Source organism: Hermetia illucens, chromosome 5 (genome assembly GCF_905115235.1).
Source record: "Hermetia illucens chromosome 5, iHerIll2.2.curated.20191125, whole genome shotgun sequence".
NCBI classification, from domain to species: domain Eukaryota; kingdom Metazoa; phylum Arthropoda; class Insecta; order Diptera; family Stratiomyidae; genus Hermetia; species Hermetia illucens.
Genome location: NC_051853.1, coordinates 54,760,623 through 54,777,197, shown reverse-complemented (window position 1 = coordinate 54,777,197; position 16,575 = coordinate 54,760,623). Strand labels below are relative to the sequence as shown.

Here is a 16,575-nt window from a genome sequence, read left to right as displayed (position 1 = left end):
GGAAATTCGTAATCGGAGGAATGTTTGCGCACCGTGGACTCCGCAATAAGGACGATTTTCGCGGAGCTTGGTAAGCGTGAAGAGCAAGAGGCCTTCTTAGGAGGTAATAGGTAATGCTCTGTGCCAGTTTTGCGGCGGGTGAGGAGAAAGAAGAAATCTAAGGTGATCTTAGTAGTTGCGCAACTGTATCTTTGAAAGATTTTGACTTTCAGCAAAGAACCAACCAGGACACTATATACATAATAACAATCAAGCTACACTGTAATAGACAGTTGAAAAACGACATAAGGTCATGTAATTAAAAGCAATAGAAATAGGAGATGTTTGACATACGAATGTTCGCTGACGTATATAGGAGGACTTAAGACACCAAATGTCCTAAAAAACAACTTTTTTAAGTTTGACTTGGTTCAAAAAATTACACATTAAACCCAGCTAAGCGGGTAAATTTTTCTATTTTCAAGAGATTTTAAGGCAAAAATTTGCAATTAAAAAGGAATTGAATATCGGGTACGTTCAACGTATATACAGTTCCCTTAAGGGGGTCATCCGTTTTTTCTCCCTTTTTTAGACATTTTTTGTGAAGAACTGGATAAAGCTACAAATACGACTGTTCCAGCCCGAAGTATAGTTCATTATTGAAATACAAAGGTGTTTTTCTGCTGCCACGCAAGAGGGTGTTCTGATCATCATAAAAACAAATGTAAACGGTATTTTAACGTCCGGGCTTAACCACAGTCTATTAAAACCTAAATTTTTGATGCCTTGTTAAACTTTTTTTTTGTAAATTTTGGTGTTTTTTCAAGGCTTCTTTAATGATTAAAAAGAAACTACCTAATGAATCGCAATTATCCTAGCTTGCGGAACATAGAAATGTTTTCTGAATAAGTCGTGAAGATTTCAAAGAATTTACTTGGATATCAGAGTGAAATTATGCGGTGTTTCCAACGATTAATTAAACAAGTTGTTTGCACTGATGAAGGGAACAAGTGGTTCCCGAAATATCGCTATTTGCAAGAATAAATACCCACACCAACGAAAAAGAAACAACAAGTTTTTATTATTATGTATTTCAATATACAATTTCGAGAAAAACGCATTTAAAAAGTGGAATGCCATTTTCAGCTATAAAATTTTAACTGACCATTAATATGTTATACAGGGTGCGGCAGCATAACTTCCTTTTTTCAAAACTCAATAAAAACTATTGTATGCATCGGAAAATATTTATTTACTTTTTATAATGTAGGTACATGTCTAAAGTTTTTATTTACATTGTTTTGAAGATCAAATCTGTTAGGTGACGTCCCCCATTCTCCATACATTGCGTAAACCGATTTCTGGCGTTTGTCATGACTCTTGTTAGCATAGCAGGTGTTATGTTGGCAATTTCTTCTTGGATGTTGGTCTTCAAATCTTGTAGGGTTCTTGGATGGTTCACATAAACACGGGATTTCAAAAAACCCCAAAGAAAAAAATCACAAGGGGACAGATCGGGAGAACGTGCCGGCCATTCCAAATCGCCTCTAATTGAGATAAGGCGCTCTGGAAAGTGTTCCCTCAAAACAGCCATCGATGCTCTTGAAGTGTGTGCTGTTGCACCGTCTTGTTGGAACCAAGTGTCCCCCAAATCCAAATTTTCTAGCCATGGGAAAAAAAATTCTGTAGCATGTTTACATACCGGTCCGAATTCACTGTCACTGTAACCTCATTTTTCTCAAAAAACCAGGGACCAATAATTCCAGCTGAGGAAATTGCACACGACACTGTGACTTTGCGACAGAACGATCGGATAGTCCAAGGGCAGATGCGTGTTTGCGCGCAGAACGCCGTGGCGATCGCAACATTGATGCTCTCACTGCTTCAATGTTCTCAGGTGATCTAACGGGCCAAGGGACTCCAGTTCTTCCTTTTGTCGCACTTGCAGTTTGTTTGAATGTAGTGATCCATGTAACAATTGATTTGCGGTCTGGGACGGGAGCAAACAGGTGCCAACGGAGCCAAAGTGATTCCGAAATGCACGCTGTGTTGCAATAACCGAACATCCGCTTGAAAAGTAAACCTCAACGGCAAAGGCACGCTTCTCACTATTCCAACTCATGATGGCGACTGAACCGTGTCGGGACAAAACTTTACAGTATCCTCTCTTGAACGAGACCACTAGCGCTCCGCTATGACATCAACTAACTGAGTGGCGCGCATTTTAAAAAAGGAAGTTATGCTGCCGCACCCTGTACCTAGTCCATAAATCTTAGGTTTCTCTAATTCATCTGATTTTAGCGAAGTCATTTGCACCGATAAATACGCGCATTATTACGGCGATCGACATAAACCTGGCATGTGACATTTTACCTATTAAACACTGTAATTTCCGAAAGACTCTGAATATCAAAAACTTTGCCCATACATTCTACACTATACCTAGATAGAATTGATGCAAAAAAAATCGATTCCTTGGATCCGATACACAGGATGACCCTCTTAAGGAAAGTTCCGAGCCGAACATTGTGTCTATCCAAAGGAGGAATCTATATAGCAGTAATAGCTAAGTTGAAAGGCAGCAAGACCATACAAGTCAACTTCGAATATCCCAGTTTTGCGCCGAGGTCCACCAATTCGATATCCCTAAAAGCTGTCTGGCATCCTGATCTACGCCATCGCTCCATCTCAGGCAGGGTCCGCATTATCTTCTTTTTCTACCAAAGATATTGCCCTTATAAACTTTCCGGGCTGGATCAACCTCATCCATACGGATTAAGTGACCCGCCCACCGTAACCTATTTAGCCGGATTTTATCCACAACCTCATGGTCATGGTATCGCTCATAGATTTCGTCATTGTGTAGGCTATGGAATCGTCCATTCTCATGTAGGTGGCCGAAAATTCTTCGGAGGATTCTTCTCTCGAACGCGGCCAAGAGTTCGCAATTTTTCTTGCTAAGAACCCAAATTTCCGAGCAATACATCAGGACTGGCAAGATTGTCTTGCACAGTAAGAGCTTTGACCTTATGGGGACGTTTCGAGCGGAACAGTTTTTGCAAGCTGAAATCGGCTCTGTTGGCTGCCAACAACCGTGCGCGGATTTCAACATCGTAGCTGTTATCGGTTGTGATTTTCGACCCTTGATAGGAAAAATTGTCAACGGTCTCCAAGTTGTATTCTCCTATCTTTATTCTTTCTGTTTGACCAATGCAGTTTGATATTGTTGTTTGGTTGGTTTTCGTTGCTGACGTTGCCACCATATACTTTGTTTCGCCTTCATTGATGTGCAGCCCAAGATCTCCCAGCCCAAGATGAAGGCAGTTTGTGCGTCTCGGTTCGTTCCTCCCATGTCGATATCGTCAGCATATGCCAGTAGTTGGGTGGACTTAAAGAGGATCGTACCCCTCGCATTTATCTCAACATCACGGATCACTTTCTCGAGGGCAAGGTTAGAGAGAACCTATGATAAGGCATCTTCTTGTCGTAGACCGTTCTTAATGTCGAATGGTCTTGAGAGTGATCCTGTTGCTTTTATCTGGCCTCGCACATTGTTCAGGGTCAGCCTAGTCAGTCTTATCAACTTCGTCGGGATACCGAATTTTCTCGTGGCCGTGTACAGTTTTACCCTGGCTATGTTGTCATAGGCGGCTTTAAAGTCGACAAAAAAAAGATGGTGCAACTTATGGCCATATGCCAACATTTTCTCTATCATTTCCCGCAGAGAAAAAATCTGAACTGTTGCTTACCTATACATCTATAATTGCCGCCCTTTTAGGTATGAGACGCCTCTTTGCCAGTCGTCAGGCATTGATTTGCTGTCCCATACCTTGAGCAGAAGTTGATGAACCACTTGGTGGAATTGATCGCCTCCATATTTAACCATATCGGCTGTAATTTCATCGACTCCTGGCGACTTATGATTTTTAAGCCGATGAATTACACGAACTTTCGTTCAGTAGATCATAAAAGTAATCAACTCATCCCTTAAATATGCCCATTTGGTCAGAAATCAGATTTCCCTCTTTGTCTCGGCTGGATGAACATTGAGGTGTGTAAGGCTTCATCCTGCTGATGTGTTGGTAAAACTTCCGTGCCTGGTACGGTTGCTCTGTACTTTTCGTGTTCACAAATCTGTTGGTTTTGCCAGGCTTCTTTTTTCCGTCTGTGAAGTCGCTTTTCCGCTCGCCGGAATTCGTGATAAATCTCCGCGTGTGCCTGCGTTCTTTGAGAATGCAACATTACTCGGTATGCGGTATTTTCCCATTCCGTAGCTTGCATACATGCATCGTAAAACTAGCCGTTCTGACTATTTTTGCGACTGAGGCCAAGTTTGTTTGTGGCCGTATTTATGATAACTTCCTTCAGTTGATTGTGAAGGTCATTTGTTGATGCTTCATCTCCAGCATCTCTGTTGACTGCGGTTATTATGGCATTCATTTCCTTCTTATAGGTGTTGCGGAGGGCTGTGTTGTGGATGGCTTCAGTGTTAACTTTCACATGATTGTCAGAGGGGGTTCTGGGTAGTGCTGTTTTTCGAGCTCGCAATACCATGCCAACGAGAAAGTGATCCGAGTCTACATTGAACCGCCTATACGTTCTAACGTTCATCAAGGCTGAGAGGTGGCGGCGTTCGATCAGCACGTGGTCAATTTGGTTGAAAGTGGTCTGATTTGTAGAGGCCCACGTTTGTTGGTGGAAAGCGCGAGTGCATAGCCGTTCGCGTTCAAAGTCGATAACAGCAGATTTCATTTTTTAGCTGACTAAGAAACCTACCCCGAGCACATGGCTGCTTGGCAACTCCATCTCTGTACAGGGAGTGCACATTCTATGAGAAAATGCGCAAATCGTTAAACCGTTGTCATTGCTGGTTCGTCGTTGTAAAGTCTATCCTGTCCGAGGCTCCTGTTGTGGCTTCCCCTAACCTGGAAGTCTACTTTTTACAATTTGTCCCGTTTTTAGGCGCGGGAGACACGCCTTCGTCCTTCTCCGTCTGCAGTGTTTCATGAAGAAAGAACTCCCAGCGATCACCACGTGGAGGTGGAGATGAGGTTTGGTAGTAAAGCTGTCGGTGCTGGTTCAGCAGGCGTTTCCCAGGTTTTATGGTCCATCGTGGGTACCAATCCACTTTTCGCCCTGGGACCTATATTATCCTTTGATCACACCTCGGTCAGGTCAATCAGAGAATTTCTGATATCGCCCGAGTTACAGCTTCCAGAACACGAAATTGATTAGTCATGTTTTGGGCCCAGTAGTAGAAAGAAACATTCAGAGTTTAATTTTTATGTCCATCGATAAAAACATCGAAACTCACATTTTGCAAGAGAAAGAAGGGGTTCAATAGACTGTTTTGTGTTAACTGGCAAAGTGACTCTTGATTGCTTTGAGTTAACAAGGTTGTTGTCAACTACGTTATATAACATTTCCGAGCGTACGTTAAATCACGTTGGTTCATTTACAGCCTAAAAAGCGAGCTCATTTTATGTGGAAATTTAGATACAAAAATCTCCTTGTGATGGGTTGATGGTGATCTGGTAGTCTGAAGACAGTAACCGTACATATTTAAGTCAACAAAACTTAACAAAGGAACGTAACAAATTACGAATACTACTAACAAATATAAATTAATGAAAAAACTGAGTAGTTTCTAGCCATTCCAAGCCTTGCACTTACCTTACTGTTTTTAAAGTCTATATTAGTTCTTATAGTTCTATGATGTAATTGTTGAAGTGGTCTAGCATTATTTCCTAGAGGAGCTTTTGGCGTTTGCTCGGATCCTTGCATAAGTCGTCTAAGTTGATAAAGCTGTAAAGATGAGAGAATTAGTACTAATTGCAACCATCCCTGAGTTGACCATCCCAACCTCTTGTTTAGTTATATAAATAGGTTTATTAATGATAATCCAGACAGTACTCTCCCAGCATCCTGGATGCGTTGTTGAGCCTTCATAAGTCATGTAGTGTTCAGTGTTTGGCAACAGAGATCGAAGTGAAATATGTCTAATGGGCGTTGAAAAACCTGAAAATAAAGAGAGGAAAACACAAAGGACATTAAAGCAACAACTCCAGCCAGAGTGTCATTGTGATTAGCTAAGATTCAGCCAACAATGGCACGTTATGTTGATAAATAGACTGTCGAGGTCAGGAAAGCAGGGTCAAGCATTGTTTGCGGATAATGGCGACAATGCAAATTATCTTGCACGCCGAAACTCATTAACCTCAATTGCACGACATCATTTTCATGGGAATATCGGTCGCATCAGCACTTTTCCCAATTCCATTATCATCCACCTTCCGGTTATTGTTAGCCTTCAAATTGTTCATTGCCGTTGTGGTGGGGTGGTGGCGTCTCAGAGCTACAGAAACTTTTTCTACTTTGGGGGTAAATGTTGTGTTTTTGTTGCGTTTAAGTGCATGAGCTTGGAGCTTCGGGTGAATGAAAGTAGAAGAGATTATCATCTTCGAGGATGTAGAGAAAGTCATAGCATACGCTTCTATTCGGTGGTCTAAGACATTGATATTTTCAGTTTGCAGTTTGAAATAGTGTTATGGATGTAGTCAGTCTAAACAGTTTACTGACTTTTGTTTCATTAATATATTCCAAGCAAATTTTAACAATTATTCATAGTGTGTGAAAAAAAGTGAAGGCTCTTGTAAATATTACTTTTTGCGGCCAAGATGGGGCATCGCCGTTAAATCTGATTTAAATTTCAGCTAGTATATAGGTGCTAAAAACTATAACTAACATGTATAGAGATTTATTTCGAAAACAGCACATGCTTTTCGTGGCCAGCTTTATTTACGATTCTTCTGTCTTTCAGATCAGTTATTCAATTACATACCAAGGTATTTTAGCTCATTTGGTTGACGGATCATTACGCCTAAAAACGGAATAAATTGTACCCCTGGCTACGGGTTGGGTAGGTGTAACAACCCTATACGGAAAACCAAAGTTAGGGAGCCTCGCAAGGAGCTTCGGACTAGACGGATTTAACAATGACGGATCCGACAAGGAAACCAGATGAACGATTTGTACATTTGCTCAGTTAGCAGATAACCTGCCCCGACATCAGGTTGACGTCACTGCGTTATAGGAGATGTGCTGGGCAAGAACCAGTTTCCTGGAGAGGAGCTATATATTATAGTGGCCTTTCAGTAAATCATGTACTCGGAGTAGGTTCCCTAATCAGCCAAAAATTTGAAACCTGCTGTTTTCGGCTTACAAAACATAAAGGAACGGCTATGCACTCTTTGCTTGCGAAGTAAATTTAGAACTGCAAGCCTCATCAGCATTCACAGAGGAGACACTCTCTCTCTCTCTCCTCAGAGGAGGATAATTTCTACGAGGGAGGGTCCGAGAAGGATACCATCTATGAGGCAGTAGAACGGACTCTCGACGCGCCCCTAGGTATGATATCAAAGCCAAGTGGGGACGGACCGCATAGTCACGTGATAGGTTGACTCCCACAGCTTACATAAAAATACTACTGACAACGGATTGCAGGTTATTCTATTAGCAGTATCTAACGAAATGATTGTTGGAAGTAACTGGTTTGCGCGGAAAGTTGACCAGAAACAAACGTGGGCCTTTCCAGACGGGACCGCTTTCAACTAAATTGCTAATCGAACGACGCTGCCTCTCAGACTTGAACAAAAGTCAGGAAATAAAGGGACCAATATAGGAAATGGAAGCACTAACCGCGATTAACAGACGTCCCCAGTTGGAAAAAAAAGCGGAAAAACTGATTCGACAGAGAATGTAAACCAGCAACGGAACGGAAGAATACTGTATATCGGGTAAAGCTCTCAAAGAATGTGAGCAAATGCAGAAATATATCACAAACTTCGTCGAGTGGAGAAACCGCTTCGCAAACGGAAAAAGGAAGCCTGGGAGGATCAACAAGTCTGTAAGTCATCTCGAGAAGTACAGGAAGCAACGGCACAAGGCGCGCAAGCTTCACCTAGCAGTCATCAGGATGAAGCCTTATACACCTCAGTGCTCATCCTGCTGAGACAATTGTATTTTGATGAAGTGTTCAATTGTCAGAATATCGGTAAGTTGGAGGTCCCGTCAACTGAAAACGGCAGGGAATCACCATCAGCAAGGAAGAAACAGTCCATAGAATTCATCGTTTTGAAAATTGTAACCCCCTAGGATCCGGTGGAGTTACAATCAAAGTGGTGAAACATTGAGAAGACAAATTTCACCCAGCTGTTCATCAACTTATACTCAAGATTTGGGACAGTAATTTGATGCCTGACAACTGGCAACGAGGTATTCTCTGCCCATACATTAAAAGAGAGATATCGCGCAGTCAACAGTTGTTTGAAGCGTGCTTAGTGGATGGGATCTTTTCCGAGACACGGAAAAGACAAAGGGTGATATTGTTGTCTAAACCTGGTAAGCCTCCTGATAAACCATCTTACTGCAGACCTAAATAGAATATATCATCCCCGCGGGTGTTGACAGGGCTCCGTTCTGGAACCGCTATTAAGGAACATCATGTATAATGATCTCCTCAACATCCCAGTTGCTATCGAGGTCGCAATAGATTAGATTACGTCGATGACATTGTGATGATTGTCGTTACAAAACATCCCGCGGATGTGGAGTTGTATTCATCCGAAGCAATAACTGCTATAAGAATTGGGTGAAAGATACAGATCTTGCACTCATGGAGGGCAAAACAGAAGCGGTGCTTATCACGAAGCGGTGTAAGGAGACCACTGCTCGTATCAGGATGGAAAATCATATCATTACTTCAAAACCACTAATCAAATACCTTGAAGTGATGATAGATGGTAGACTGGCTTTTAAGCAGTACTTTTAATATGTTTGCCCTAAGCATAATGTAGGACGCCAGGTAGCTTTTACGGATATTGAATGGACCTCAGCGCAAAACTGAGAAACACCGTGAAAAATATCGTTCTCTTTACATTACATTTCTGGACCTAGAGAAAGTGTTTGACTGTGCGTTACAAGAACTCATCTGCTATGCTCTAGGACAACGCAATGACCTAGTGCGCTGGGTTCAATTGCTCTACCACGATCCGTAGTGTGGCGGGTGTTCTAAAATTGTTTCACGCATTAGCGCAACCTGGATGAAGTATCGGCGAACGTCTCAAATCGAAAATTTACTGCAATGTCGTCCGTCCTTCCGCTCTGTAGGGTTCTGTGTTTTGACCGACTATGAAAAACAATGAAAAGCGTTTTGCGGTAATGGAGATGAAAATGTTGCGTTGGACTAGTCGCGTAACACGCCTTGATCGCATCTGAAAAGTGGATATCCATGATCGATATGGGGTTGCACCGATAGTGGAAAAATTGTGAGAGAGGCGTCCTCGATGATATGGCCACCCAATTCGTGCTAACGAGAATTTACTCACAAAGATTGGTCCGAGTAACGAAGTCGATGGTAAGCGACTTAAAAGCCGACCCAAACGACGGTGGCTGGATGCGCTTGATGGGGATTTGGAAGCCTCGCGATTGCATCCAGATCAGGCACTTGATAGAACCGAATAGCGAAACCGATCACGACGAGCCGACCCCGCTTGTGAATGGGACGAAGGCTAAAGAAAAAGAAGAAGACCCCGGCGCAAAACCGTGATGTCTGGAATTCCGTATGAGGGTAGGCCTAGACGGGATACCGGTTGTTAGGCCGTTGATGATGATGTTTGAGCAAATTTTGTTCAATTTTCTTAAATTTTCTTTGCTGCATGCATATTATGGAACTGCAACCGAATTCAGTTCAAGAAAGTCAGGAATAAATCCAGAAAAGCGAAAATCACATATCCAGTGAGGAGGGGGTTCGATTTGGAATACGAGGGAAATGAACATCTGGTGTGTTGTCCTTCCGGTAATGGTAGTTTGTGTTTTTACTGTTGACCTAAGGAGTTTTTTTATCTCATTTGAGATGTGAATAATTCCTAAAAGGTTAACACAAATTTTGGTCGGTAACTTTTACCTGCTTTGTGCACGGTCTTTGTCTTCGGTAGCAGTGGACAGTATTAAGTGGTGCAACAATCCGAAACACAAAAAATCTGCTTCTAGCAACAGCGACATTGATTCCGAGCCAGGTTGAAATATCAAAAAGACAAAATGGTAAGTTGACCAGAAGTTGGCCTGAATTTTATTAATAGCGAAATTGTTAAAGTCACCGAATATGTTCGTCCCAAGCATTTGTGGCATGCGGTAAAGAAGGAGCGTTTCTCTCGCAGTGGAGGAGCAAAAGGTAGTACCTATTATCAGGCCAAGTAAACCCTTTGGGTACCCTTCGGCTTACAAGCAATTTATTGGAACGAATAATACATAATTTAGAAAGCCGAGATCTATGACCGGTCCAGTTAACCTGGTGGTAAACATAGCTAAGGACGTAGTTGACGTACAAATTAATCAGAGTACTTGGTGTGTATTATTATTCTTAATCGATAGGTATCCGTGCTGTGATTCAGATGAAAGACTGTAAGAATACCGAGTCCGTGCTAGGTCTACGTTTGTGGATAATTATGAATAGCGAAATACTGGTGCCAGATCTCCTAACTAGCGCAGCCCCCATTAGTTCGTTGGATGAACAGTCAGTGCAATTCATTGGCTCAAAAATCATAAGTCGCCAGGAGCCGATGGAATTACAGCTGAATTAGTTAAATATGGAGGCGATCAGTTACACCAAGTGGTTCATCAACTTGTGCTCAAGGTATGGGACAGCGAATCAATGCCTGACGATTGGCAAAGAGGCATTATCTGTCTCATACATAAAAAGGGAGATATCACACAGTGCAGCAATTATAGAGGTATCACGTTGCCGAGCACCATCTATAAGATATTCTCCTCTATCTTGCTAGGCCGGATAGCCCCATACGTCCAGAACATCATTGGCCCATACCAAAGAGGCTTCACTCCAGGCTCAGCAACAGATCAGATGTTCTCTTTGCGGTAAGCGATGGAAAACTGTTGGAATATGGACAACAGCTGCACCATCTATTCATCGACTTTAAAGCCGCCTATGATAGCATAGCCAAGGTAGAACTTTACACGGCCGTGAGAAAATTCAGTATCCCGACGAAATTGATAAGACCAACTAGGCTGATCCTGACCTATGTGCAAGGCCAGATAAAAGCAGCAGGATCAGTCTCAAGTCCATTCAACATCAACAACGGTCTACGAGAAGGGGATGCCCTATCATGCGTCCTCTTTAACCGGGCCCTCGAGAAAGTGATCCGAGATGCTGAGGTAAATGCAAGAGGTACGATCCCCTTTAAGTCCACCCAACTACTGGCATATGCTCACGATATCGACATCATAGGAAGAACGACCCGAGACGTAGAAACTGCCTTCATCTAGATGGAGCACGCACCGCGAGATTTTGAGCTGCACATCAATGAAGGCAAAACAAAGTATATGGTGGCAACGTCAACACCAGAAACCAACCAATCAATAACATCATCTGGTCAAACGGGAAGAATAAAGATAGAAGAATACAACTTTGAGACCGTTGATAATTTCTCTTATCTACGGTCGAAAATCACAACCGATAACAGCTACGAGATGTTGCAGCCAACGGAGCCTATTTCAGTAAAAACTGTTTCGCTCGAAACGTCTCACCATAGGGGCAAAGCTCTTACTGTACAAGACAATCTTGCCAGTCCTGATGTATTCCTCGGAGACTTGGGTTCTTAGCAAGAAAAATTGCGAACTCTTGGCCGCGTTCGAGCGAAGAATCCTCCAAAGAATTTTTGGCCCCCTACATGAGGATGGAGAATTCCGTAGCCTACATAACGACGAAATCTATGAGCGATACCATGACCGTCACGTTGTAGCTAAAATCCGGCTCAATGAACATTCCTGTGAGCTTATCACTTGCACAGCATTAGGTGTGATGATTTGAAAACTGCAGGACAGTTTGACTTTGTGGATGCCCTATACTCACCCCACTAAGGAGGAAACGGGGAACATTAACTAAAGTAGATTACGATTTAGAACAGCTTTTGGGTTGAAAGTGACTATTACTTTCTCTATTTTAATAATAATAATCGTTGGCGCAACAATCCATATTGGATCAGGGCCTTGAAGTGGACATGAAAATTCAATGATCCCGAGCTTTGCAGAGGACACAGAAGGTTAGGTTAGGTAGGAAGTGTAAACTACACTCGAAAAAACGATAACAGAAATCTCTAAGAAGCTTAAGCAAAAAGAGATTGTTAGCGAAAACGAACCGGAGAGAAATACGAACTTAAACATGAGCACCAGATAGATTCTCATCCAGACCCGGAACGTAATACTACAAGTCAGTCACCCAGGGAGAGTGGAAGGACCAGGAGGTGGTTTTAATGGGTAAGAGTCAAACATTACCACCTAGCAGACGCTAGTGGTTCAAGTTCACATTAAAATAAGGTTTTGATTTACACAAAACCTTAAAAAGACAGACAAGTGGATATTCAAACGATTTTAAAAAGTTTTTTTTCGTTTAAACAAAAACTTAAAAATGAGAGAAAGGACATCGTCCAGGTTACGGACCTCTCATTCATTTTCAGTTCCACGCATACATATATTCACTATATGTTGACAACCTAGTAACAGAGATTACCTTGCATGTCATTCCACCGAGGATTTTTTTTTAATTTGTGGTGTAGCTTTCCCTTCGAACGCTATCACTGGCATGCCATTCATGTCGATATTTTAAAGAGCAACAAAAGTATAGAAGGGAAGTGATTATTCAAACAAAATACAACACCCCCAGTGGTCGGCAGGGTAGTGACACTATGGGACAAAAGATGAGTTTGGATTAAAATTGGCATTGGGATATATTGAAGGTAGAAAAGGGAAAATGTTGTCAATCGATCAGATTATGCAGGCCTCTCATTATCAATAGCTTTTAGAGAATTACCGACAAAGTCCAGAGAGTTGATTTGCAAATAGTTTTCTGGCCATTGCGTACCCCATTGAAGTTTCAGCATATTCATTCCTCAATTATTTGAAATGCTTCCGTGAAAAAAAGTCACCAGTTCGATCCCAAATTGAACATAGTAGTAAAATTGTGGCTGCTGGGATTTGAATTTGACGGAGCTTCCACTATTTGCTAATAAAGCCGGATGTTTCTGATTTTGAACGTAAGTAATTACTCATATTATTGGGAGATCGAAAGTAGTTGATTTGAGCAACTAACTTACATACAGCCAAGCCAATGAACAGACAGACAGACGGACAGTAAAAATCAAAAATAAATTTTCTATATTATTAGAAAATACTTTCAGCCATTGCCAGAGCCAGGCTACTTCTTTACGGAAGCAGATTTCAACTTCCGACCTTTTATTATAGCGGTGGGATAATTAAGATTACTATATTTTAATTATGGGATGAGAAAGGTTGCGTTGTTTTTCTTAAGTTCATAAATTAAATAGATTTTAAATTTACATTTATTATTAAATTGGTTGAATTAAATTGAGAGGAGTCATCTCTCTTCTCCGGCTCGGGTTGTCTCGAACTGACACCGGAAAACAATTTTCGCTGTTAAAAATTGTTTTTCGATGGCATGGCCTCCACGATTCACAATTGCATCTGGCTGTCGACCTCGCTCGAGCACTTCGAAGGGGCCCTCATAAGACGGCTGCAGCGGCTTTCGAGAAGCATCCGTTTTAATTAGGACATGCGTACAGTATTCGAGATCCCTGGGCACGTCAGCCACGGTTTTCGCGTGGCCAAGTAGAACGAGCGGCAGGACCTGCGGCCAAGAAGGGTCATTTTGAGCACTAGGCGCAGCAACCAGGACATATAACACCTGACCACTGCTGCCACCGAACCTAGGTGACTCAAGGCTGAGCCGTTGCTCTCCTTTATGTGACCAGTGTGGGGGGATGAAATGGAAAAGAAAGTAAACAGAAGAAAAATTGGACTTTAGTGTGATCCTAACATTCAAAGTTTTAGATTACAGTAAAGTTTCATAAAACCGATGATTTTGCCGTATTTTAATTTTGTTGGTAATACTGTGATTTCCACGAAACTTGGCGATATCATACCTTATATCATAGCTTACATTACTGTATTATCACTCTACCATGAACTTGAGGGGTTCTCACTCATTTTCACAAAATTTCACAGTATATAACTACTGTTACTAACTTTATTTCGGCAGGTATCTATATAGAGGCTTTTTTTAGCCCTAGGCCTAACTTCGTAATTTTTTTCAAACTTTCAACTGAGGATGACGCCGTTAAAAAAATGGTCCATTTTCAGCCTCCACTCCTTGCCTTTCCAACAAATGTTAAAACTCAGATCGGATTTCGGATCGGAAAGTAATTATTGAGACTCTTCATTTGGCACTTAACTCAAAAATTTACAAATACCCCCCCCCCCCTTCCATGTATGGGGCCACCAAGGAAAAATGCGGGTATACTGATGTCTTCTACACTAATGGCTCGAAAACAGGGTTCTGGAGCAGGAGTCTACCTTCTGGATAAGGGCGAGAAAAGGGCCGTTTCCTTGGCACAGTATGTAAGAATTTTTCAGGCTGGACTGTATACGATTCTATGGGTGGGAGCATGACTGATTAACAAGCGATTAAGAGGCAGGCGCATCGTGGTCCGTTGCGAAACCATACAGTCCTGAAGAAAGTGATCAATTAAAAAATCTTCTATATATCTATATACCTAAACGTTATATGGTGAAACTACTCTGGGAATCTAGTTACAGTGACGTAGAGGGATGCCTTAGCAAAAGAAAGTTTAATCCTTCCTTCCAATGACTGGGTGAGAACTAGGAGGGGGATATACGGATGTCGTGGGCATTCTACGTAAATGCCCCGGCTACGGACATATCAGACATAAAATTTTTGGTGCTGGCATATTCTAGTTGCAGAGGGGAGTTCTGAAAGCTTGAACATCTCCGCTACTCTACACGAATAGTACACTTTATTAGTCAGTTTTCCTACGAAAAGTAACCCTCGAACCAATTACCTATGTATATTAGACTGCCGCCGTGGTAAATAACGTAACTTCAGTTCCGAAGAAAATCGACTTATGGAAAGAGAGCCTATTCACTGAGGATAGATGAACAATTTACGGTTGCATTAACGTCGAAGTCCCCAATAATTCGTTGACTAATGGTGTACTGTTTTACAAGAGAGATGAATTTCCTACTTTCATTTCAGAATGCTTCGCTCAAAGCAAACATAAACGGTTTATTCTTCGTCACACCTCAATTACCAGTTCACCAGCCGTCATTGCTCCGTATCCAGTATTCTAGACTATATATCGAGATATAAAAAACTGTCACCCTTACGACTTGTAGTGTACTTCGAAGACTCCTGCTTGGCAATAGTCTGACCTAGTGGCTTGGTTTTTGAGTTTATATTGTCTTCGAATTACCTGCGATCTGTCTTTGCAGTTTTTAACCACCGCATATATGCGACACTCGGATATGTATCAATGCATTTTCGTACGGTTGCACACACGTTGAGGTAAAATGTATCATCGCTACGATGGGGATTTTGTATGTCGTCATCAGCCCACATCAGCCCAGGTTGGTCACTCAACAGTTTAGTTATCCAGGAAGAGCGATTTTGAGCTTTTTTTGCTGTATACGTAAACTGGAATTAGGTACTACCGAAACATTGCTCTACAAATCTTCGCAAATAGTTTGATTCGCTGACCACATAAACATCATGGCACGTTCAATTCCAGACGCCAAGGAATAACTAATGAAGCAGCACAAAAAGTCGGCATAAGAAGAAATGAAAATCTAAACTCATGGTCCAATCAAGAAGGCAGGCGCTAATACGCCCATACCTGACAACAAGCGACTTTAATTTTGAAAACATGGACAACTTTGTATACCTAGGAGTAAACATTGCGAAGGATGGTAAAGAAAATGACGGAGTTCAATGACGAATAATGATGGCCAACAAATCATAATATTCAGTTCTATGGATAATATAAAGTAACACAGGCGTTAGAGAAGTCCATCGACACATTCGAACGTAAAGTTCTAGGTCGATTACTTGGACCGGTAAAAGATGCAGCTGACTGGCGAATTAGATACAGCCATGGTTATACCAGCTCTATGATGACCTACTATCATCGGTGGTGTAAAGCTATGAAAATTGCAGTGGGTCGGTCACGCAAAGCAGATGGACGACAAGCGAATACCTAACAGGGTATTCAAAGACACACTCGTAGGAAGGTAGAAGGATGTGCGAACGAGGTCAGTAAAAGGCTGCTGAAATTTTCCAACAGGAGCACCCGATCGAAAGATGGAAATGGCTGGAGGAAGTCTATCCTGGAGGCGAAGGGCCGATTTGGCCTGTCACGCCATTGAAGAAAACGTTGCAAGGTTGCGGGAGGAGCAACAAAGCGAGGGCCCTACTTTATATTCGGCAAGCAGGCCACGATTAAAAATATTGGTCACCTAATGTTATACGCAACTTAAAACGTTTAGATAGCACTTCGTGATGAAAGTGGGTTGGGGGTATCAGTTGCCCTTTCTCACCTTCAACCCGACTGCAATCCTATGCAAAATGGAATCTTATCAGCCACGGAAGTCTATGAATAATTTTCGATGGCTTTTCCGCCGTTCGTCCTTTTATCAAAATGCTACGTTTCCTGC

At 42.0% G+C, this 16,575-nt stretch overlaps 1 protein-coding gene across 1 annotated transcript in view; it reads right to left on the bottom strand.

The window, feature by feature from the left end:
* LOC119658419 (carbonic anhydrase-related protein 10) overlaps positions 1 to 16,575 on the bottom strand; it is a 180,170-nt gene that overhangs the window by 5,084 nt on the left and 158,511 nt on the right. The window contains exons 6-7 of the mRNA XM_038065814.1: positions 5,843 to 5,997; positions 5,653 to 5,784 (exon numbers count right to left, since the gene is read on the bottom strand). Of these exons, the coding sequence (XP_037921742.1) occupies positions 5,653 to 5,784; positions 5,843 to 5,997 (287 nt within the window). The remainder of the gene's footprint in view (positions 1 to 5,652; positions 5,785 to 5,842; positions 5,998 to 16,575) is intronic.